The 23,943-nt window shown below is 37.5% G+C and overlaps 1 protein-coding gene across 2 annotated transcripts; it reads left to right on the plus strand.

The window, feature by feature from the left end:
• Positions 1 to 1,297: 1,297 nt before the first annotated feature.
• Positions 1,298 to 22,263, plus strand: GEMIN2 (gem nuclear organelle associated protein 2). Of its 2 annotated transcripts, XM_064292408.1 has the most exons (10): positions 1,298 to 1,434; positions 1,766 to 1,850; positions 5,748 to 5,837; positions 6,115 to 6,174; positions 10,879 to 10,992; positions 12,765 to 12,809; positions 14,552 to 14,620; positions 17,781 to 17,891; positions 19,952 to 20,010; positions 20,727 to 22,263. In XM_064292408.1, the coding sequence occupies exons 1-10, from the start codon at positions 1,298 to 1,300 to the stop codon at positions 20,764 to 20,766; spliced, it is 810 nt and encodes a 269-aa protein (XP_064148478.1). In that variant the 3' UTR covers positions 20,767 to 22,263. The 2 variants fall into 2 exon arrangements, with proteins under 2 accessions (XP_064148478.1, XP_064148479.1); XM_064292409.1 differs by lacking the exon at positions 12,765 to 12,809.
• The last annotated feature ends 1,680 nt before the right edge of the window (positions 22,264 to 23,943 follow it).

Genomic DNA, 23,943 nt, shown 5'->3' on the forward strand with positions numbered 1-23,943 from the left:
CTCAGTGCCGATCAGTCCATTCTGACTCACAGCGACCTTACAAGACACAGTAGAACTGCCCCATAGGGTTTCCAGGGAGCAGCTGGTGGATAGAACACCGACCTTTGGGTTCCTAACCAAGCTCTTAACCACTGCACCACAAAGGCCCCGACATAACATTACACCAAAAAAAAAAAAAAAAACCATTGCCATCAAGTGGATTCCAAATCAGAGCAACCCTGTAAGACATAGTGGAACTGCCCTGCAGAGATTCCAAGGAGCGCCGGTGGATTCAAACTGCGGACCTTTGGTTAGCAGCGGAAGCACTTAACCACTAAGTCACCATAGTTTCCGACCTAACAACAACAACAACCCGTTGCAAAAGTCCGACTCATAGCAACCCTATAAGGCAGAGTAGAATTGCCCCGTAGGGTTTCCAAGGAGTGCCTAGTGGATTCAAACTGCTGACCAATGCTTAACCACTACGCCACCTGGGTTTCTGACCACCCAGCATTAAAAAAAAAAATTAGTAACGGTTATTTCTGGGTACTGGCATTAGCTTTTTCCTTTGAACTACAGTATTCGTATTTAAGCAAAACGATCTTTCTAAAATTTAAAAAAAAGGGGGGGTGATGACAACCGTGGGAGTAATACCCATTTCAGATAAATATAAAATTATCTTTGAGGTAACCAAACACAAGAAATTCCTCTGGAAAATTAATTTTTCATTCATTGGGCGTCGGATAAATTTAAGTTGGAATCGGCTCTTCCCCTTTGGAACACAGTCACAGATATAGTACCTAAAAAAAAAAAAAAAAAAAACCCTCTTAAATCGATTCCCTACCCTACAAAACTTCACAGGGTTGTAGCAAGAACTACATGAGGAAATGCATGCAACATGTTTACCAGAGGTTTAACAGTTTAAAAAATAGCACTTAAAAAAAAAAGCACTTAGAGCTGAATAAATGATGTTTTTTACAGTAATATTGCTCGTTCATTAATCCAAGCAACATTTAACAAGCCTTCACGACTAGGGATGCATAAAAGTTAATAACTCTATGTCTTTACCCTATCCTTAAAAGAGAGAATAGACGGCAACATACCCAACAACTCTTTAAATCACCTTTTCAAAGAATTCAGCTTCTGGAATCTAAGCTATACAACCAGAGTCGTAATTTGGGGGCAAGCACTAGGTCTGCGCATGCGCAGGCGTGCCCCCTAAGCCCCGCCCGTTGCTCTGCTCAGCGCCAACTAGTGCGCCTGCGTCGTGACCTAAACTAAGCGCTTGCGCGGTGCGGTACTGGCTGAACTAGAAGCCATGGCGTGGGTACCAGCAGAGTCTGTAGTGGAAGAGCTAATGCCCCGTCTCTTGCCGGTGGAGCCCTGCGACTTGACAGAATGCTTTGATCCCTCCGTACCCCCGAGGACGCCTCAGGAATACCTGAGGCGCGTCCAGTGAGTGATCTGGCCCTGTGCGGGTGGACTGGTCATCCGCCTTGCCCCTGGGCCCAGCGCGCGGTGCGCCTCTCGACTCCTATACGTTAAAGCCCGGCTCGTGTTCCTTCCTCTTCCCCTCCCACGGGAGCTTGGGTCTGATCAAGCATCCTGCATTACATCTTGTGTACGCTTGAATTCCATTGTATTCAATTCAGACGATTTCAGAAATACGTTGTTTAGTATTGCAGTTCTGAATTTTTTTTCTGATTTCATAATGAGCTCTAGTTTTAGTACACGCGAACAAAGCACAATAGTAATTAAGTTTCTTGCATTTATTATTTATTTGTAGGCTCGAAGCAGCCCAATGTCCAGATGTTGTGGTAGCTCAAATTGACCCAAAGAAGTTGAAAAGGAAGCAAACCGTGAATGTTTCTGTGAGTTTTATTAACCATTTGGAGAGTCCCTCCCCCCCACAGATGGAAGTTCAAGGCCTATCCTATGGTATCTGATAGTATCATTTATGGTGTATGTAAGATTTGACTACTGCCTACGGAAGTTAGACATTTGCTTGTACCTTTTAACTGAAGGACAGTTGGCATTTACTGCTTTCAAAGAGACTTTCAGTAACCTTGACATGTGTGGAGACTTGGCAGTCTTACTTTTTTACGGCCGTGATCCAAGGCTGAAGGAAGCAAACCGTGAATGTTTCTGTGAGTTTTATTAACCATTTGAAGATTCCCTCCCCCCCACAGATGGAAGTTCAAGGCCTATCCTATGGTATCTGATAGTATCATTTATGGTGTATGTAAGATTTGACTACTGCCTACGGAAGTTAGACATTTGCTTGTACCTTTTAACTGAAGGACAGTTGGCATTTACTGCTTTCAAAGAGACTTTCAGTAACCTTGACATTTGTGGAGACTTGGCAGTCTTACTTATTTACGGCCATGATCCAAGGCTGAAGGAGTGTTTAAATGGGTTCCTTATGCTATGTTATTTATTTATTTTATTGTGATGAAATATGTATATAACGAAAGTGCCGTTTAACATATTTAAGTGTACAGTTCAGTGACATTACATTCATCTTGTTGTTCACTTTATTTTTAAGGAATCTTTTTCCGGTTGAATCATCATAATTATTATTGGACTGGTGTATACTCTTATCCAGTGTAGTTTACCTGTTTTGTAACTGTGTAAATTGCATGTTCTAATTTGACTGGGTTTAGTTTCTTAAGAGTACCAAACCACTTGCCTTGGAGTTGATTCCAACTCGTGGTGACCCCATGTGTTTCAGAATAGAACTGCACTCCATGATGTTTTCAATGGCTGTGATCTTTCAGAAGTACATTGCCAAGCCTTTCTTCGGAGCCACCTGTTGGTGGATTCAAATCGCCAGCCTTTCATGCTTAACCATTTGCACCACCCAGAGACTCCCTTCTTAAGAATAAAACCTGTTGCCATCAATTCGATTTCGACTCATAGCAACCCTGTAGGACAGAGTAGAACTGCCCCATATGGTTTCCAAGCAGACTGCCACATCTTTCTCCTGCTTCTTAAGAATAGAGACCCAAATATCTTAACCTTTTTCTAGCTACTTGTGCAATTTGGTCATTTTATTTATCCAACACATTTTTTTGCTAAGTACCTAGGCTGTGCCAGACACTGAATATAACAGAGGAGAAGATAGAAAAGGCCCTTACTCTTAGAGAGTACACATTCTCATGAGGAAGACAGAGTAAACAAATAATTACATATTGTTACTATTGCTATGATGAAAATAAACATAATGAGCAATAAGTAACAAAGAACTACTTTAGATAGAGTAATCACAGTCAGTCTCTCTGAGGAGGTGATATTGAACCTAAGGTCCAAGGAGACCAGCAGTTTTTATTTTCAACCTTGTTTCTATTTTAAAAGATTTTAATGCATTTTATATATAAAAGCATTTTTAGGTTTACAGAAAAATTGTGCAGAAAGTCCAGAATTCTCATATACCCCTTTTCCCCCATGCACAATTTCTCCTGTTACTAACATATTGCATTAGTGTGGTAAATTAATGAGCAAATACTGATACAGTATTATTAACTAAAGACCGTATTTTTTATTAGGGTTCACTCTTTGTCATGCATAGTTTTGACACGTGGGTTTTGACAAATGCATAATGGCATGTATCCACCATTACAGTGTAATGCAGAATGATTTCACTGCCTGTAAAACACCCTATGCTACACCTATTCATCTCTTTCCACCTCCCCCTGAGCCCCTGGCAACCACTGATCTTTTTACTGTCTTTGTAGTTTTGCCTTTCCCAGAATGTCATATAGTTGGATTCATACAGTATATAGCTTTTTTACTTAGTGATATGCATTTAAGTTTCCTCTATGTCTTTTTATAGCTTGATAGTTCATTTCTTTTTTATCACTGAATATTACTCCATTGTAAGAATGTATCACAGTTTGTTTTTCTGTTCACTTCTAGAGGAACATCTTGGTTGCTTCTAAGTTTTGGCAATTATGTATAAAGCTACTGTAAATATTCCTGTGCAGTTTTTTGTGCGGATATAAATTTTAGTTCATTTGGGTAAATACCTAAGAGCACAATTACTTGATCGCATAGTAAGCCTTTGTTTAGCTTTGTAAGGGACTGCTGGACTGTCTTCCAAAATAGCTTTATAAATTTGCATCCCTACCGGCAATGAGTGACAGTTCTTGTTGCTCTGCATGCTTCCCAGCATTTGATGTTGTCAGTGTTTTAGATTTTAGCCATTCTAATAGGTATGTGTCTCGTTGTTGAGAGCAGCTGTTCTTATGTTTCAATAATAAATTTTTTTTCTTTTAATGTTGTAAGTAATTCATTTGATATTTATAGTTGGAAATTTTAATTCACACATTGTAATGTTTCATAGAATTCCTTTTTAGAAATCTTTAATTGATGGAAGATGATGTTTTCTGTACTTGAATTTTTAAAGTGCCCACACAAAGTTTTATTTCAATATCTGATCAATTGTGGATTATGTATTGTTTTAGAAAACAAAAGTAGACCCTTTAAAGTCAAGTGTCTCAAGTTTTTGGAGTATATTTTACCCATTCTAAAATTCTTTATTTGGGGTATGTCCTCCTTTTTAGTTTCAAAGTATTTTGTTGTCATAGAAAGGTAGAACTAGATTATAACTTGAAGGCTCATGTCATTTAGATTTCTTATACTCAGTTACAGAGACCTCCTAGACATCCTGACACCTCATGGGATTGGTTTAGTGGGTTAAAAGACTTGGGACTATAGTCTCTTAGGACAGCTCAGTCAATTGGTATAATATAGTTCATAAAGATAATGTTCTACATCCTAGTTTGGTGAGTAGCATCTGGGACCTTAAAAGGCTTGCAAGCAGCCATCTAAGATACAACAATTGGTCTCTTCCCATCTGGAGCAAAAGAGAATGAAGGAAACCAAAGACTTAGAGAAGAAATTAGCCCACATGATTAATAGCCCACACAAACCACCGCCTTTTCTAGCCTGAGACCAGAAGAACTAGATGGTTCCCAGCTACCACAACCAACCATTCTGAATAGGCATACAATAGAAGGTCCCTGATAAAATGGGAGAAAAATGTAGAACAAAACTCCAGTTCCTTAAAAAGACCAGAGTAGAGGAACCCCAGAGACTCTCGCCCTAAGATACTCTTTTGACTTGAAATTGAAGCCACTCCAGAGGTCTCCTTTCTGCCAAATAATAGATTGGCTTTTGTCTATACAATATCATCTGTGAGGAATGTACTCCCTTAAAAGATGAACTATACGAGACCAAATGTTCAACATTTACCCAGAAGCAAAGATGAGAAGGCAAGGAGGGGCCGGGAAGCTAGATAAATGGAAACAGAGCAAACAAAATGGAAATAATGAGAATGCTGATACATTGTGAAAATTGTAACCAGTGTCACAGAACAATTTGTATGAAAATTGTTAAATGGGAACCTAATTTGCTGTGTAAGCTTTCACCTAAAATGCAATAAAATATTAAAAAAAAAAAAAAAGATTAACCAGGCAGCCTGAGGAAAAAAAGGTCACCACATTAGAAGTAGTTTTCTTGTATGTCAAATACCAACTATTCTAGATTGTTCTTATCTAAATGACTAGTGAAGATCTTTTCCTAATGTTTTCAGTTGAGATATATGTAGTAAAGTGAAATGCCTACTTTTTTGCATCTATAGTATTTGTTTTTTTTTGTATAGTCTTAATTATTTACTTTTTCCTTAGTTCTGCTTTTACTTTGCAGAGGCATAAGATTCTAGTTTTAATAGTAAACCTTGGTTATGACATTCCTGAACTGATCTCTAGCTTTCAGGATGCCAGCCTGCTCCTGAAGGGTATTCCCCAACACTTCGATGGCAACAGCAACAAGTAGCACAGTTTTCAGCTGTTCGACAGGTAACTGCAATTTAATCGTTTAATCAGATTAAACCCTTGCCTATTTATTTCTGTGCTGAGAATGTAGTTGGAAAAATAAAATTCATGATTCTGAAGTATAAATATAAGAATATTTATGAACCAACTACCAAACTATTACAAAAAAAACTATTACAGTAATCCTTAAACATAATATAGCTTGAAGCATATTTTCCAAGTTTTCAGATTCTTAGAATATTGTGTAGAGACTGATTTCAGTTATCTATTCTCTGAAGATCTCTGATTTCTTTTTCTCTAGAGTGTTAACAAGCATAGAAGTCACTGGAAGTCACAACAGTTGGATAGTAACGTGACCATGGTATGTAAGTCTTCTCAATTTAAGTTGTACGATGTACAGTCGGCCCTCCCTATCTGCAGTTTCAACCAATCATGGATGGAAAATATTGGAGAGGGGGGTAAGGGAAGAGCTGAAGGCCTTGGGAGCAACACAGAGTGCAGCACAAGGTAAGACAGGATTTGGCCTGAAAATGGTATGTGGCAGTGAAGAAGCTCCCAGGGGGCTGGAGGCAGCTGCACCCTGAAACAATTTGGACAAATGAGGACACTAGGAACGGAGTCGTGAACTTATGCCCTGGTGCTTCTTGGCCTGACCGAGGATGTGGCAGAGCATGTCTGTAGCAGAGATCTCTGGTCCAGAAGAGAGAATAAAGTTGGCAATTCCAGGTCCTTGCACTCTCTGCACTGTGTATATATGGTTGTCCCAAATCACCCAGAACCTCCTACCTAAAGGACCCCTGGCTCCGAAGGTAGCCTATGGCAAGAGGGCCCAGATGCGGCTATCCTTAGAAGTTCCTGCTTTGATCCAGTGCCTCATGTGGCCACCCTAGCCTGACCCGACCATCACTGTCCACTTCAAAGTGAAACACTCTTCATTCCTGTGCCATTAAAAAAAACACTATGCCATTTTATATAAGAAACTTCAGCATTCGCAGATTTTGGTATCCGTGGGGGTCCTAGAGCCAGTCCCCCATGGATACCAAGGGATGACTGTATACCTATTTGAAGTAGTGTATATTTATTTCCAGTCTTCAAAGATTCAATTATTTGGTCCATATTGTTTTCATTTTCTTCCATATACCATTAATAGTAATAATTGTTTTATGCAAACCCAGAAAACCCATTGTCACTGGGTTGGTTGAGACTCATAGGATAGGCAGCCCCCAATTACTAACCAGTTCTATTCCTAAGTCTGCCTTTAAGTTGAATTTGTACATAAGTCAGAACAGTTAGGTACAGTTCATATCTAATGTCAGGTAGTCAGATGTTCATCTTAGTATGTAGAGTACCCTCCTATGCATTAAAAAAAAAAAATTAAGTACTTCCAAATACACTAAAACGTCTTTGACATAACAACATAGTAACATTTTGATGTGTGTCACAAAGTAGCATCCATTTGTTATTACAAAACGTATCTTGAATTTTTAATAGGCTTTTTAGGTTAGTGTCTTAGTTATCTAGTGCTGCTATAACAGAAATACCGCAAGCAGATGGCTTCAACAAACAGAAGTTTATTCTCTCACAGTCTAGTAGTCTACATGTCCAGTTTCAGGGTATCAGCTCCGGAGGAAGCCTTTCTCTCTGTGTCTGCTTTGAGGGAAAGTCATTGTCATCAATTTTCTTTTGGTCTAGGAGCTTCTCAGCACAGGGAGCCTGGGTCCAAAGGGTGTGAGCTCCTGCTTTTCTTTGTTAGTGGTATGAGGTCCCCCATTCTCTGCTTTCCTGTCCTTTTGTCTCTTGTAAGATAAAAGGTGATGCAGGCCACACCCCAGGGAAACTCCCTTAACATTAGATCAGGGATGTGACCTGAGTAAGGGTATTACATCTCTAATCCTCTTTAACATAACCTAATCTTGCCTCATTAACCACAGGCTGAGATTAGGATTTAGAACACATAGGAAAATTACCAAAAAACTAAACCAAACCCACTGCTGTCAAGTCGAATCCAACTCATAGCGACCTTAGAGGACAGAGTAGAACTGCCCCATAGAGTTTCCAAGGTGCGTCCGGTGGATTTGAACTAACGACCTCTTGGTTAGCACTCGTAGTACTTCACCAGTACACCACCAAGGTTTCCAGGAAAATTACATCAATCCCAAAATAGAGGATAACTACACAATACTGGGAATCATGGCATAGCCAAGTTGACAGATATTTTCGGGGGGGGACACAATTCAGTCCATGACAGTTCATAACTGTGGATTGTATGTAAATGGATGTCCATAACCTGGAGACTGCCTGTATATTAAAAAACCAAACCAGTAGATTCTGACTCATGATGACCCTATGTGTGTCAGAGTGGAACTGTGCTCCACAGGGTTTTTAATGCCTGATTTTTCAGAAGTAGATCGCCAGGCCTTTCAAGATACTTCTGGGTAGATGTGAACCTCCACCCTTTCCATTAGCAGCCAAGTGCTTTAATGGCTTGGTCTACCCAGGAACTCCTCCTTTATTTTAGTAGTCTGGAAAGTATAGAATCAACAATGTAAGTTGTTACGTTTATGATAATTTTAATCCGCAGCATTTTGGGAGGCTTTAGCATAGATAGTTGTTAGTCTTCTACAAGTTTTTAAGTGTTCTTCTAGACATTTATTTTTTAGGAAATAAATATATTCTTAGTAGTGTTTACAAAGAGATTGAATAAAGGCTTCCTGAATTTTTTTTTTTTTTTTTTTTTTTGGTGAGAAAATGGTACCATGAAGCAAACTTACAGGCTTATGGAATATCTTCTCTGCTTCGTGGTATCAGTGGCATCTTAGTGAAGCCTCAAAAGTGCGTACTGGAAAATGGCATTGCCTACATTTTATAAGTTTAGATTCAATTTTAAGCTGTTTAAAAAAAAAAAACCCCACTGCCATAGAGTCAGTTCTGACTCACAGCAACCCCATAGGGTTTCCAAAGCTGTAAATCTCTATGGAAGTAGACTGCCACATCTTTCGCCCACGGAGCCACTAGTAGTTTCGAACCTCTGACCTTTCGGTTAGCAGTTCATCGCTTTAACCACTACACCACCTTTAGTGGATACGTTATATCTCGATATTAAATAAAAAAGGAAGTTAGGGAAAAGGTGGATACATTGTTCCAGGACAAGAATTTTTAACCTTTTCGGGGGTCTCATATTCTACCTCAAATCTGTTGAAAGCTGTTTATCCCCAGGGGAAAAAAGGCACCTGTGCTAAAAATTTTTACACACAGTTTCAGGGGGTTCATAGATTTCAGAAGCCTCCTCTAGGCAGTGCTTCCTAACTAACGTCTTTTATGTGGGGACACATTAGGATAAATGGAAGAGGGTGCTTGCAGAGTCTTCCTGAGGCAATCAGCTGTCATTGAAAGCTGAAAGATTCAATATTTGGCAGTTGGAAGGTCTGCTTAAGGGAAGTAACTTCATTACTTGCTCAAGATTACAGTCCGCCCTCCATGTCTGTGGGTTCTGCATCTGCAGTTTCAACCAACCATGGATCGAAAATACCGGGGCGGGAAGGTGGGGGCCAGGTACAGACTTTTTTTTCCTTGTCACTATTCTGTAAACATTACAGTGTAACAACTATTTACATAGCATTCATATTGTATTAGGTATTATGAGTAATCTAGAGATGATTAAAAGTATCTGGGAGGATGTGTGTAGGTTGTATGCAAATACTACATCATTTTATATAAGGCACTTGACCATCCATGAGTTTTGATATCTGTGGAGGTTCTGGAACCAATCCCCCACTAATACCGAGCTACAACTGCACTTAGCTAGTAAGATATAACTGGGATTCAAACCCAAGTTTTTCTGACTCTAAAACCTGTGTTCCTCTCACAAGGCCTTCCTAATAACGGGTCTTGGTGGCTGGGTGGGTGGGTAGCTAGGTAGATTTTTTTTGTCTTATTTGGTGTAAGGACTTTTGGGTACATGCCTACTCATTTGAAAAGAAGCCACATCGATAATGCTTATACAACTCCCAAATATATTTATATATATATAATTTTTTGAAAAATGGAAACCTAACATAATTGTCAATTTATTAAAGTCTATCAAAATAATGGAATTTTATGTGGCATTTAAAAATGTTCATCCTGACAAATGTAAAACATTATGTAAATGTTAATATATGAAAATTTTTTTAAAAGCATGTTTTGATGGCAACTATTTAAATATAAACATTGGTTTATTGATTTTTCCAATTATTAATCACCTACTGGGTTCAATACTGGAGTCCTGGTGGTGCAGTAGTTAAGACCTCGGCTGCTAACCAAAAGATCAGCAGTTCGAATCCACCAGCTGCTCCTACCCTATGGGGCAGTTCTACTGTCCTGTAAGGTCCCTATGAGTTGGATTCGACTCAGTGACAATGGGTTTGGTTTTTGTATATTCAATAATCAGAGTATTCAGTGCTAAATGAAGCAGAAGCAGTCTCCGCCCTAATGGAATAATGGGAAAAGGTAGATACATTGTCCCAGTATAATAGCTTTTTAACCTTTTAGGGGTTTCATGTTCTTCCAGAGAATCTGATGAAAGCTATTTATCCTCTGAAGAAAAATGTACCTATGCAGAGTAATGCACAAGGTTATGAATACAAATACAAATTGTTTTGTTAAGGTGATTGTATTGAGCTGAGTTTTTTCTCCCTACCAGTTATAGTTTTTCCATTTAGAAATGTAGAATTGATTGAGATAGATTTTTTTCTTATTCCTTCTTTCACTAGACAGCTTTTCAAGCATGTGAAGTGTATAATCATGTCTCCTTTTGTGGGAATAAATATCCTTCTTGTAAACATTTTAGTGCATGTTTTTTCCATACTGATTTCCACCTTTATCACCCTCTTTTGGACATTCCCTAGTTTGTCAGCATCCATTAAAGTGTGATCCAAACTGAGCACATGCTGTGTATGGTGTGACCTCTTAGGCACTGTATTTGTGTGTCGAAGTGGTAGGAACGTGGGGGATTGTAACTTCTTTGCTTACTGTTCAGTATAAAAATAAATACAGTGAAATAAATACTTTTTTTTTTCCTTTTCAGCCAAAATCTGAGGATGAAGATGGCTGGAAAAAATTTTGTCTGGGTGAAAGGTTATGTTCTGAAGGGACTGTTGAACCAGCTACAAATGAAAGTCCAGGAATTGATTATGTACAGGTAGGTGATAAATGGATAAACAAAATAAAAAGGGTTCTAATTTTGGTGCATTACTTAGTGTAAGGGGTCAGCAAACTATGGCCTAGGCCAAATCCAGCTCATGGTCTGTTTTTGTACAGCCCACAAGCTAAGAATGATTTTTACACTTTATTTAAAGGGGTTGTAAAAACAAACATACAAAGAATATGTGACTGAGATAGTGTGAGGCCCACAAAGCCTAAAATATTTCCCATCTGGCCCTTTACAGAAATGTTTGCCAACCTCTGAGTTCATGAGCTCTTTAACTTACAAAATGGCAGCCCAGTTTCTGAAACAACTTACTCTGACTTATTTTAGATTGATTTCATACCTGTTATGTTTTAGCCATATAATTTTGTTTTTTTAGATAGGATTTAGTTTTTTGAAATGATGAGGCATGTGTCAAACAATGACTTAGGAATAACAAAGAAAAACATGTGAAACAATTTTAGAGAGGTGCTAAAAAAATGCTTGGTAATTGCTTATTCTGGAAATGAAATGTTGAGGATATATTTAAATTTCATATAGCTTCATTGTAATAATATATTGTACGGCCAACCCCTTCTTGTTCTTCAGGAATCGCCTGCCTGGAGTCTGCAGATATTCCTATGCAACTTACTACATATATCTGTATTACTTCTTATTCCCTGTATTATGTTCTGTTCTATTCCTCAGATATTTATTGTTTGCTATAGTGTGCCAAAGAGCCCTAGTGGCATATTGGTTAAGAGCTCAGCTGCTAACCAAAAGGTCAGCAGTTCAAACCCACCAGCTGCTCCATGGAAATCCAATGGGGGCAGTTCCACTCTGTTCTTCAGGGTCACCATAGTTGGAATTGACTCGACCGTAACAGGTATTGGTTTTAAAATGTGCCACATTGTGTTTTTTCCATTTAAAACTAATATGTCTCAAAAATGTAGGGAAAAAAAAAACCAAACCCGTTGCTATTGAGTCGGTTCCGACTCATAGATAGGACAGGATAGAACTGCCCCATAGAGTTTCCAAGGAGAGCCTGGTAGATTTTAACTGCCGACCTGTTGGTTAGCAGCCATAACTCTGAACCAGCATGCCACCAGGGTTTCCAAAAAGACCAGGAATTTATTAGAAAAACAAGTCAAGTATATAAATAGGCATTTCACAGGGGGAAAAAAAAAAACCCCACTGCCATCGAGTTGATTCCGACTCATAGCGACCCTATAGAGCAGAGTAGAGCTGCCCCATAGAGTTTCTAAGGAGCACCTGACAGATTCAAACTGCTGACCTCTTGGTTAGCAGCCATAGCACTTAACCACTATGCCACCAGGGTTTCCTTAAACCTAATCAGATTGGGTTTTTAAAAAAGTCTAATTCAGGTATCCGTAATTGCAGAAAACATTAGCTTAGCTGAAGATTTTGAAATGATGTATACCACATATTAATATCAGAATGTCACCGTTATAATTTTACTGAATGTATTTAATAGGAAGATAACTTTTCAGGTAGTATCTTTTTTTTTATTTTGTATTTTAACATTTTAGTTAGTAAAATTGTTCTTTATTTTAAAATTTACATATTCAAATTTTATGTCATTATTTGCTTGGGCATTACCAACACAAGAGTTTCTGGAATGTTATAATGGACAATGAAGGAGTTTTCTTTTATCCATTCTTTGTTTTTAAACAGTGTGGCAAGAAATTCACTAGTTTGAGAAAAAATAAAGCCCCACTTATAATACCATTTAATAAATACCGCTATCTTTTTTTTTTTTTTTTCAGATTGGCTTTCCTCCCTTGCTTAGTATTGTTAGCCGAATGAATCAGGTAAAGTCCATCTAACGATAAGGATACACGCATTCTTTTGTTTGCAGTGTGTGTATATGTTCTAAGTGAAAGTATTTGAATACATTTCCTGAATAGTAGTAGTATGCAAGCATCTCTGCTAAGCTCTTGAATGGTTCTCACTTAATCCTCAGTACAGCTCTGTATAGGGAGTTATTGTTATTATCCATTTTTTATAAATGAGGAAACAAAATTGGAAGTTAAATAACTTTCAGGTGATTTTTCAGCAAGTAAATGGCAGCACTGAGTTTCAGGCTCCTGTCCACCTAACTCCAAAGCTTGTGATCTTTACCGCAGTGCTATAATCTATTCAGTTCTATACATTTCAGTAATAAGTTTTAGATTCAGAGGTTTAATGTAGATAGTGAAAGTTAGATTGCCTTTTCTAGTTCTAGATGTCCTACATAATCCATTAAGAATGGAATACATAATTTCCTGGATCAAGAGGAATGAAATTTAACTTTGATTCTTCAGGCCTTTAGGAATGGGGATTCTTTGTTATACATTTTCAGAGCAAATAAAAATTTTGATTTGCCTTTATGTAGCTTTGTGTACCCATGGAAGAGAATTTTTTTTTTTTTCTTTTTTAAAAAGGTCACATTGTTATTGTTAGCTACCATGGAGTCAGCCTGCAAATCATGGCAACCCCATGCAATTTGGAACTAAATACTGCCCAGTCCTGTGCCATCCCCATTAACAGTTGGAGATCAGACTGTTGAGATCCATAGGTTTTTCTTGGCTGATTTTCAGAAGCAGATCGCCAGCCCTTTCTTCCTAGTCTGTCTTAGTCTGGAAAAAAAAAAAGCTATGCTAAAACCTATTCAGCATCGTAACAACACACAAGCCTTTACTGGCAGGTAGACGATGGCTGCACAACAGTGCATTGGCTGGGAATCGAACCCAGGTCTCCCATATGGAAGGCCAGTGCCCTTTTAAAAGATCCTACTCTGTTGGAAATCATATACTGGTTGACAGTTTCACTTACTTGGTCATTTGCATTAAGATTCTGTTGCAGTAATGTTAAACTCTGTCAGGGTGATTTTTGTTAAGTGTCCAGTTGTATTTCAGAGTCCCTGGATAGCACAGTTAAGCACTTGAGTAGTAACAGAAAGGTTGGCGCTTTGAACCCACTCAGGGGCGCCTTGGAAGAAATGCCTGGCAATTTGTTTCTGAAAGGTCACAGCCTTGAAAACTCTATGGAATCCAGTTTTACTTTGCACACATGGGGTCGTGATGAGTCAAAATCGACCAGTGGTAACTGATTTGTTTTCTATATCTGAGTAAGCAAGAGAATATTTTTAAGAGTTTGGTACATTCTGTCTCTGTAGCTTTAAAACATCTCTCTGTAGCTAATTTTCTCTTTAGATTTGTACTTCGATTTAATTTGAATCAGGCAGTAGACTAAAGGTATTTGTGTAAAGGCTTTTTCTTAAGAGCACATGGAATTTTTCAAGTAAGTGGTTTATCCTTAACAGACTAAATCCTTGTATTTAAACTAAGGCATTTGTTGATACTTGAGAGTGTATAAGACTATCTAAAAAGCTTCTTGTTGGGTCACCCATCAAATCATATTACTAGCTGGAGTCACAGTTTTCTCTGGATGTCTACAGAACGAGGCTGTTTTAAACATCAGATTGCTTTCTAACTAAACTTAATGAAGTTCATGTTGAACTTGTTGGTGTTTTATTACTAATATAATTCTCCCTTCTCCCCCCCTTTTTTAGGCAACAGTAACTAGTGTCTTGGAATACCTGAGTAATTGGTTTGGAGAAAGAGACTTTACTCCAGAACTGGTAGTATTGCATCTTTTTATTTTCATAATGCAGGCAAAATTATATATACTTATGTGTAAGATGTCTGTCTCTTTTTTTGTGTGCACATATATGTATGTATGTATGTATTTATAACTGTTTATTTGCTGTGAAGAAAGGAGCTTACATCAGTATAAATGAATGTACTACTTCCTGCATTGAGAAAGGCTTGCTTTGGGGGAAAAAAAATGTCAGCTGAACTAAAGAGTTGATTCATATCCTGATACATGCTCTTTATCTCATCTTAGTTCAGTAACAAGCAGGTCACAGACTAACATCCAGTCTGCAAACCCCCCACTTTAAGTAGCACTGGCATAAAGCAAGTTCGAAATGCATTTTCAAAAATGGCCTTGAAATCCATTCCACATAAGGACTGATGGCACCTATCAACAACATGTCAGCCATTGCTCTAAGGACTTTGTATGTAATAGCTTACTGAATCCTTCAACAACCAGCGAATGTTATTATCTCCATTTTAAAGATAAAGAAACTGAAATACTGAGGGGTTAAGTCACTTGCTGAAGGTCACATAGCTACTAATGAGACTCAAGCCCAGACAGTCTGGCTCTAGTATGTGTACACTTGAACAACTATGCTACACTGCCCCTCTATTATAGTGCTTTACATTTACAGCTTGTTTCTCAGCTTCAAAATTGGGTAAATTTAATGGGTATTATATAAGTGAATTACCTGCCTAATTCCCCCCTAATTTGTTAATAAGAAATGTTATCATCTTTTGAGATAGATTTTATTTTTTGAAACAAAAAATTTGAGGGTATTTGCAAAAACGTGTGTCTCAATCTGTGAAGCTCCCTGTCAAGATTCTTGAATACTGTGCATTTATTTAACGTTTATCAAATACCTTCTATGTTTTATCCACTGTGCTCATAAAACAAAGATAGTCTTTTCCTTCTAGAAGCTTACAGTTTCCTGGGAGAGACAGATAAACCAGCATTGCAGTACAGTGCAGTAGTTTCCCAGCCTACTGTTCAGCCAGGTCTTCCATAAGTATAATGACCATGTCCATTTATCACTAGATTTTTCTATTTTCATTCTTTTGAATCTCTATACTATGTACTCTTTCTAGAGGAAACATGTTTTAAACCACTGTTTCTGATTCCATCAGTGGTTATACATGTCTTTTACAAAGTTGTAATCAATGCATACATTCTGTTTAGTTCACATTTCATATATGTATTTCTGAATGATAATGTAATTCATATTATTTCTATTGTCTTAATGTATCTTAGTTTTTTTTAATTCGTTATTGACCATTTGGATTCTTTTTCGTATTTTGCTATGTGACTAAATTATATACATTTATTCTCATTTCTTCTGATTAATTTCTCAGAATATTCCTAGATTTCAAAAAGTTAAACACAGAACTTGCATATGACTCAGCAGTTCCCCTCTTAGGTAGCTTTGTGTATTCACAAGATAGGTATACCCAAGACAGGTATATTTATATGGACACATGTACACAATGTTCATTGCAGCAGTATTCACAATAGCCAGAAGGTAGAAATATTTCTAGATTAGAATTATTGGATCAAGGCTTTATAAGCTTTTATTACATTTTGTCATATTGTTTTCCAGAAGAAATGAATCAGTTTATAATGCCAGCAGCATACTTAAATTTATCTTCTCTATAACCCTGGTGGCATAGTGGTTAAGTGCTACGGCTGCTAACCAAAGGGTCAGCAGTTCAGATCCACCAGGTGCTCCTTGGAAACTCTATGGGGCAGCTCTACTCTGTCCTATAGGGTCGCTATGAGTGGGAACCGACTCGACAGCACTGGGTTTGGTTTGGTTTTCTTGGTATAACCCACTGTAAGTTGAACCATATGAAATTGTCATTTTGTAGGTTAAAAAATGGATATCAGCAATTCCATGTGGTTCAGTCTGACATTACTTACGATTTGTGATGATTTTTCAAATTGATTGTAGTACTTCAAAGTTAATGTCATTTATGTTTTTTTCAATATTAATGGAACAGTATTTTCCTTATGCATTGGTATGTTAGCTACACCTTCAATTGATAACTTTATTCATATCCTAAGGCTTTTGGTTCATTGAAATCAAGATATTGAAGTGAAAATTTCCTATCAGCTCTTCATGTCTGATAGTGCCATGCTAAGTGTTCAGTAATATGACATTGTCATGCTAAGTGTTCAGTAATATGACATTGTTAAGTAAATTCTGGTGTATCCACAGTGGGACATTCTGTCATTTAAAAATCATGTTTATGCATTCATTCCAGAAATATTTTTAATTAAGTTCTATCATGTTCCAGGTCTAGGTTTTGAGGGTATAATAGCTATCATTATACTCTCACAGAGTTTAGGAGGAAAAATAAACTAGCCATGACAGGAAAGTAGGGTAAGTATTGTGTAAGTGCAGTGTAGACAATATTTAATAAAATTTCTTTGTTGACTATCCATTTAACAACATGAGAAAATGTTCATTATATGTATTGTATGTGAAAAAAGATGGCTACGAAATGGTATTACAGTGGTGAAACTTTATGGAAAAAATGATACATACGCATAGAAAAACATGAACATTTTAAGATGCTAGCAGAAATTTTATCTGGATGGTAGAATTACAGGTTTCTTTTTTCTTTGTGGTTTTTGTATTGACAGTTTTTCTGCATAGAGTATGTATTTTGTAATTTAAAAGAAAAATCTATTTAAGAAATAGAGTGGATAAATTCATTCTGCCATGGGCCTTCAAAACATTATTTCATCTAGAGTATAGTCCCTTTGTAAGGACACAGAGGATAAAGTCATAAAATGATCTGCATATCAGGCTCTGGAGGACAAAGAGAAAACAATTTTTGCAAGGATTTATAAACATCTTAATGTTTTCTACCTATGAATTAGGAGTTGTAGTAAGCATCTCTGAAATAAACACTGAGTGTTAGGAAATATTTTGAAGTATCCAGTGTCCTGTATAGTCACAGAGATAGCACCTGGCTGTACAGGTGACCCTTTATTATCTATATCCAAACATAATACAGTTAAATAGCCTATGCATTTATTCATAGCAAATAACCACGAACAGCATTAAACATTCTTAAAAAATAAGTTAAACTTATGGTTCAGTATTTGCCTACTGACTACTTTTTTAAAATTCTATTTAGGGAAGATGGCTTTATGCTTTGTTGGCTTGTCTTGAAAAACCCTTATTACCTGAGGCTCATTCACTGATTCGGCAGCTTGCAAGAAGGTGCTCAGAAGTGAGGCTCTTAGTGGTAAGTTGTAACTTTCTATTTCAAATTTAAAGGAGCCAGTGATATATATGGTGGTAAAAAAGGATTCCAATGAAATAGGAAAACATGAAATATTTTATTATTTTGGGTTAGATTTGGCCACGTAACAGAAAAGCCCAAAATAACTGTAGCTTAAATTAATAAAAAGATCAAAGTGTTTTTATCAGATAAAGGAAGTTTGAAAGTAGGTAGATCTAAGATGGCAGTGACCTAGGCCTTTGAGTTCTACTACCTGTGGTTTCAAACTCACCTCATGAAGCAAGATGGCTGCTGGAGCTTCAGCCATTGTCTCATTGTAAGTGTCTGTAAAGAAAAGGAGGCCATACCCTTTAAACAGCCTTCCCAGAGGCTCCAAGAGCACATCTGCCTAGATAGCTCACTGGCCAGAATTTAGTCACATGGCCATAAAGGGTATAGGAAATGTTTACTTTTAGCTAGGGTGGCGATGTGCCTAGCTAAAAATAAACTTCTGTTACTAAATAATAAAGGAAGACAAGAAGCTAGAGCAGTCAACTAATGCTCTTTGGCATAATGATTGCTTTAAAATTCTCAGACTCTAATATATCTTTGCAGCATTATAATATAATCTATTGCCAGATTAATCCCAGTTTTGACTTTCTTTCCTTCATTCTTCCTTCCCCAAAATGTATAGTTGTTTTCCATGGACTACTCTAAAATGTTCCCATTAAATTTCCATGATAGGGCCCCAGCCAGCTTTCATATGGCCTATAGTCCAAGCAAAATATACTTGCTGTTGCCTAAATATTCTAATGCTTTGCTCCTGAACTTTATTCTTTCTGCAGAAGTGTCTTTTTACTCTTTTCCAGTCTGTATCTAAATACCATTTACTTTTCACAGTCTGGCTGATATTCTACCACTTGCTATGATTCTTCTCTGAATCCTAACTAGAAATAATCTCTTCCGTTTTCCAAGTATACTTTCTATTCTTTATATGGCATTTAACACATTTTGCCTTTCTTTAAAGCTCATTGTAGATATTTTATCTTCTGTGCTATTGGCAGGTTATATGTTTTACTCAGCTTTGTTCCCTGTAGTGCTTAGCAAATAGAATTGAATGCACTAACAACATGGAAGTGCATCCCAAGTTTGAAATAATATGACTATCTAACATTGGAAACACTGGTGGCGTAGTGGTCAAGAGCAACGGCCGCTAACCAAAAGGTTGGCAGTTCAAATCTACCAGGCGCTCCCTTGGAAACTGCATGGAGCAGTTCTACTCTGTCCTTTAGGGTCGCTATGAGTTGGAATTGACTTGATGCCAATAAGAAGGTAGGGTATCTAACATTGGAACCCTTGTGGGCTCAGTGGTTAAGAGCTTAGGTTGCTAACCAGCAGGTTGGCAATTCGAATCCACCACAGCTCCATGGAAACCCTATGGGGCAGTTCTCCTCTTTGCTATAGGATCATTATGAGTTGGAATTGACACAATGGCAGTGGGTTTGGTTCTGGTTTTATCTAACATTATTCAATAGGTAATTGTGACTATTCCTTGAAATGTATACATTTTATATCCGGTAAGACTACCTTCCATGTGTCCTAGGCTTGTCATTTTGGAAAATATTTAAAGTGAACTTTGTAAAACTTATAGTTCAGAACGTATCTGCGTCAAAATTGAGAGCTGTGTTCTGGAGTATTTTCTAGTATGTATGCCTTATGGCTAGAAGCCAGAATTTAGCTCCTTCTCAATTCTAAAATTCTCTTAAAATACCTTTCGTGTAATTTTTTTCATTATTGTTCAGGCAGAACATTTGGTTGCTAGGAACCAGGAAATGTCTTTCCCAAGTTATTCTCTTAGAGCCATCAACTCTCCTTTTCTCTGTTAAGAATCTTTAAGGGAAAATCTTAAAAGCTTCTCAAGAGGCTATTAACTATACAGTTTTTTCCTTTTTGAGGGTCCCTATTTCCATGTGATGATTACTATCATCTAAATAAAATCTTCATACTTTATATCTTAAAAGGAAATGTTTTTCAGAAATACTAGGGGGGAAAACTACAATTTTTTTTTTTTTTTCTTTTTTTAGGACAACAAAGATGATGAGAGAGTTCCTGCTTTGAATTTATTAATCTGCTTGGTTAGCAGGTATAGTTAAGTTACTCTTGGCTTCTTGCTTTATAATAGTGTTATCAATGGTGGTAGGTACTATTGTTTCCATCTTGTAGTTGAGGAAAATGATGCTTAATATAATTTTGTATGTATAATTTAATCAATCCCCTATTGTTTCCCATTTACCGCTGCAAATAATCCTGCAGTAAAGATCCTTATGCATGTAACTGTTTATTTCTAAGGGTAAATTCCTAGAAATAAGTCAAATGGTGTATACTTTTAAAACAGACATTTAACTGACAGTTGGCCCTCCAGGAAGTACTTTCTGAACTTGATATTTTGTTCCATTGATCATTGTTTTTATTCCATACCTTTCTACAGCTTTGATATATTTAAATATTGGGGAGATAAATAGTCCTGGTCCTCTCCCTGCTTCTGCCACACAGTACGCTTTTTCAGAATACACATAGTTTATTTATACTTATTCAACATCTAGTCTCTTCACCTACTACAATAATGATTCAGCTGATGGTTAACATTTATAGTTTGTGCCAGATGCTTTTCTTAGTGCTTTTTAGTAGGAACTCATCTGAATCCTCACAAGGTAGATGTTACTAGTTTATAAATGAGGAAACCATGATACAGAGAGATTAAGTAACTCCTACAATCACAAAGCTAGCAATGGCAGAACAAAAACCTACCTCATCTGTCGATGGTAGTAGTGCTACAATTAATACCTTTGTTTTTAATAGGTATTTTGACCAACGTGATTTAGCAGACGAGCCATCTTGATGTAGCTGATCTCTGAGATAGAAGATATTTCTTGTAAAGGCAGCCTCAGTCTCCAGAAGTGCAATGCCAATTCAAGTGCAGATTGCATCACGTCTTCAACACTGTGTGAAGAGTCCTTAACCTCTGCAGCTCAAGTCGATATTCAGAAGATGGTTTTTACTGTTTTGAATGTGTGAAATACCTATGCAAAATCTCACCCAGTTTGTGATTACCAGTTTGAACAGTTACTGCAGTCACCTGCTTTTGAAACAAATTGAGTGCCATTTATTGCTGAAGCAGCTTGTATAGAAACTGTATCGTGAAATTTTACAGTAGGTCCTTGGTGCTTTCATTATTTATTTACGTACGTATAAAATTTTATTGAAAATGTGTTTGGATTACTTAAAATTTTCTTGACTCTTGACAAAAGACAATTAATTGATAACTGTCCTCAGTATTAGAATGAAAATAATCTAGTCTAAATGGCAAATGTGTTCATAGTCTAAAATCAACAAAATTAGTTAAGCTTTTTTCCTTTAAATGTAATATTTTTATATTTAAATTCTTTATTGCACAAACAAGATTTTTCCTTAAATCATTTTAGATATTAGTACCATTATAGATCAACTGTTTTGATTTTTCTAGTTGTCGAATCTTTTGTTCCTATTTCTTACAATTTATTTTTGTATCAAGTAAGAATGTTTTCTGCTTTAAGTAACAGGATTCCAAATAGCAATGATTATTCAAATAAGGGTTTATTTTTCTCATATAACAAGAAGCCTAGAGGAACTTGACACTTGCATTGGTTCAGTGACTCAGTAATACCAAATTCTCTGAGATTCTTTTTGCCTTTCCCTCATAGTAACAAGATGGCTGCTGCAGTTCAAGGCATCATGTCTATATTCAAGACAGGAAAAGGGATAAAGGAGGCAGAGCCTTCCACATCAGACCTTTTCTTCATAAAAGCAATACCTTTCCCCAAAATCCACAGCAGGCTTTTATGTTCATCCATTAGCCCCAGGTTTATACCATGATCAACTCTAGCTCCAACAAACATGGGGAATGAAGTTGTAAGCCTTTCCAGCCTCTTGAGAGTGAGGTGAAAAAGAAAAGGGTTATTGTGAATAACCCAGGATCGGACAACCAGTTGTTTTGCCACAATCTGTTATTGGAGCTGATGTAATTTTATATGTGAAACTTTTCTGTTGCTACACCTTCATAATGCTCATTATTAAATGGTAGCCTACTAGTCCAAGTTGTTTTGTATTGTACTTAAACATTCCATCAGTGTGGAATATCTAATTTGTTTTCAGTATTAATCTAATATAGAAAATCCTGCCATGAATAGCCTCAGGCACAATCACTTTTTTCTTTTTCAGACTTTGGTCAGAAGTTCTCAAAAGTAGGATTAAAAATTATAAGTCTGTCACTTGGAATTGAGTTTAAAAACCTGACTAAACTGAAGTTGAAGTAATCAGATTTATTATGTTTCTCATATAATAAATGTGGTGTAAGTCATTCAGGGCTAATGCAGCAGCTCCACAATGTCTTAAATATCTCAGGCTGTATCCAGATTTCTCTTTCATCATCCTTAGTGTACGGCTGTCATCTTCCTGGCCATGATATGGTTGCTTTATCTCTTGCTTCACATCTCTACATTGCAGGGAGAAAAAAAGGTGCCATTCCTTGTTGCCTGTATCAGGGGAGCAAAGCTTTACAAGAAACCCGCAATTCATTTATCTCATTTGCCAGAGTTATGACCATGGGGCAGCCCTAATTATAAGGAAAGCTGAGAAAATTTTTTGCTGGGCACACTGCCACTCCTGATAAAAATCGGGTTCCGTTAGAAAAGAAGGAGAGTGGATATTGGACAGGCAGCCAGCGGTGTCTACCACGAAGGGCTTAGATTACCAATCCATACCACAACTGGCTGTGTTACAGCCTCGCATTTTCCGCTGATAAGTGACGTTCACATATTTGGGGGGGAAGGGGATGATTTCAAAAAGGTAAAATGTCAATTGTTTAAATTTACATTTTTTCATTATTAGTGGCTGAGCATATACAGATATGTGTTGCTTAATGTACATAGTATGTTCTGTGAAACAGGATGCTATGGTACTTGGACGTTGTCTTTGTGGGGCACAGAGCTCCCAGGTGCACCAGCCTCAGGTGAGCCATTGGCCAGGTCCCTCCCACCCAGCTGTTGCCGCCTTCTCTGCTAGGCCAGCTGCAGGGAACGTCAGCTCACCTGTGAGAACCTGCCTGGAGAGGGGACAGTACGGGCCAAGGGGGCTGAGGGTGCTTGAGCCAGGGCTGGGGTGTCCCGGGCACAAACCTTTCCATCAGTTCCCTATGAGTAGTGAGTCCCACCAAGTCATGGGAGCCAAGGGGATTGGGATTGGGAGTTTGGGCCTGGGCTTCCACTGTTGCAAAGTAGGTGGCTTAGGCCATGTGCAGCAGCTGGGCAGAAGTGGAGCTCTGACCTCAAGATGGAGGCCTGGCGTCCTGGCACTCAGACACTTGGGTGCCCCAGCCCAAAACATGTACGTGGTCGCACACTGCCAGAAAGGACGGTAAGCGACACGTGTACTTTCGCACACTACTCACACAGGAGAATAAAATTCGAGAGGACACCTCTATTTACTAGCAAGCTGGATGTTCTCTAATAGTTAACTGAAAACCCATTTTTATAATGACTCAACCTGATATTAAAGATACGTTTCAGGACTACAGAAACAAATAGAGGTAAAAGACATTTTAAACCACTGGTGTAATAAATTATGCAGACTATCAGTATAGCCTTAGAGTTTATCCAGGCTTTCACAATTAAAAGTATCTTCTGATATTAATCAGAGAATCAGAAGGAAAGAAGTCCCCTAACTCTTTACACAGGTAGAAAGCCTCAGAATTGTTGAGAAATTATACATTTTAAATATAGAATTTAAAGGTAGTTATTAGAATAGCTATAAAATGGTAGTTTAATCAGTCAGACCTGTGGAAGCACTGACCAAGTAAATTAGATTGTTCTGTATTTACTACTTCCTATGATCAGGAGGACATTATACTTATATCAAATTATTAAAATTTTGTTACTTTTAAAAAATGGATTATTTTATCTGTCTCGGCAGAATAAACAGACTAGAGACTGAATTAGATTAAAACTGATTAAGATTTTGGTTCTATCAGTTTAATCAGTTT

Source organism: Loxodonta africana, chromosome 10, assembly GCF_030014295.1.
Source record: "Loxodonta africana isolate mLoxAfr1 chromosome 10, mLoxAfr1.hap2, whole genome shotgun sequence".
NCBI lineage: Eukaryota > Metazoa > Chordata > Mammalia > Proboscidea > Elephantidae > Loxodonta > Loxodonta africana.

What these genes read in the sequence shown, in the direction of transcription:
- GEMIN2 (XM_064292408.1), top strand. Translation starts at nt 1,298, where the DNA reads ATGGCGTGGGTACCAGCAGAGTCTGTAGTGGAAGAGCTAATGCCCCGT. An exon ending in GAATACCTGAGGCGCGTCCA is followed by an intron (nt 1,435 to 1,765) that starts GTGAGTGATCTG and finishes ATTTATTTGTAG; the next exon opens with GCTCGAAGCAGCCCAATGTC. An exon ending in CAGGAATTGATTATGTACAG is followed by an intron (nt 10,993 to 12,764) that starts GTAGGTGATAAA and finishes TTTTTTTTTCAG; the next exon opens with ATTGGCTTTCCTCCCTTGCT.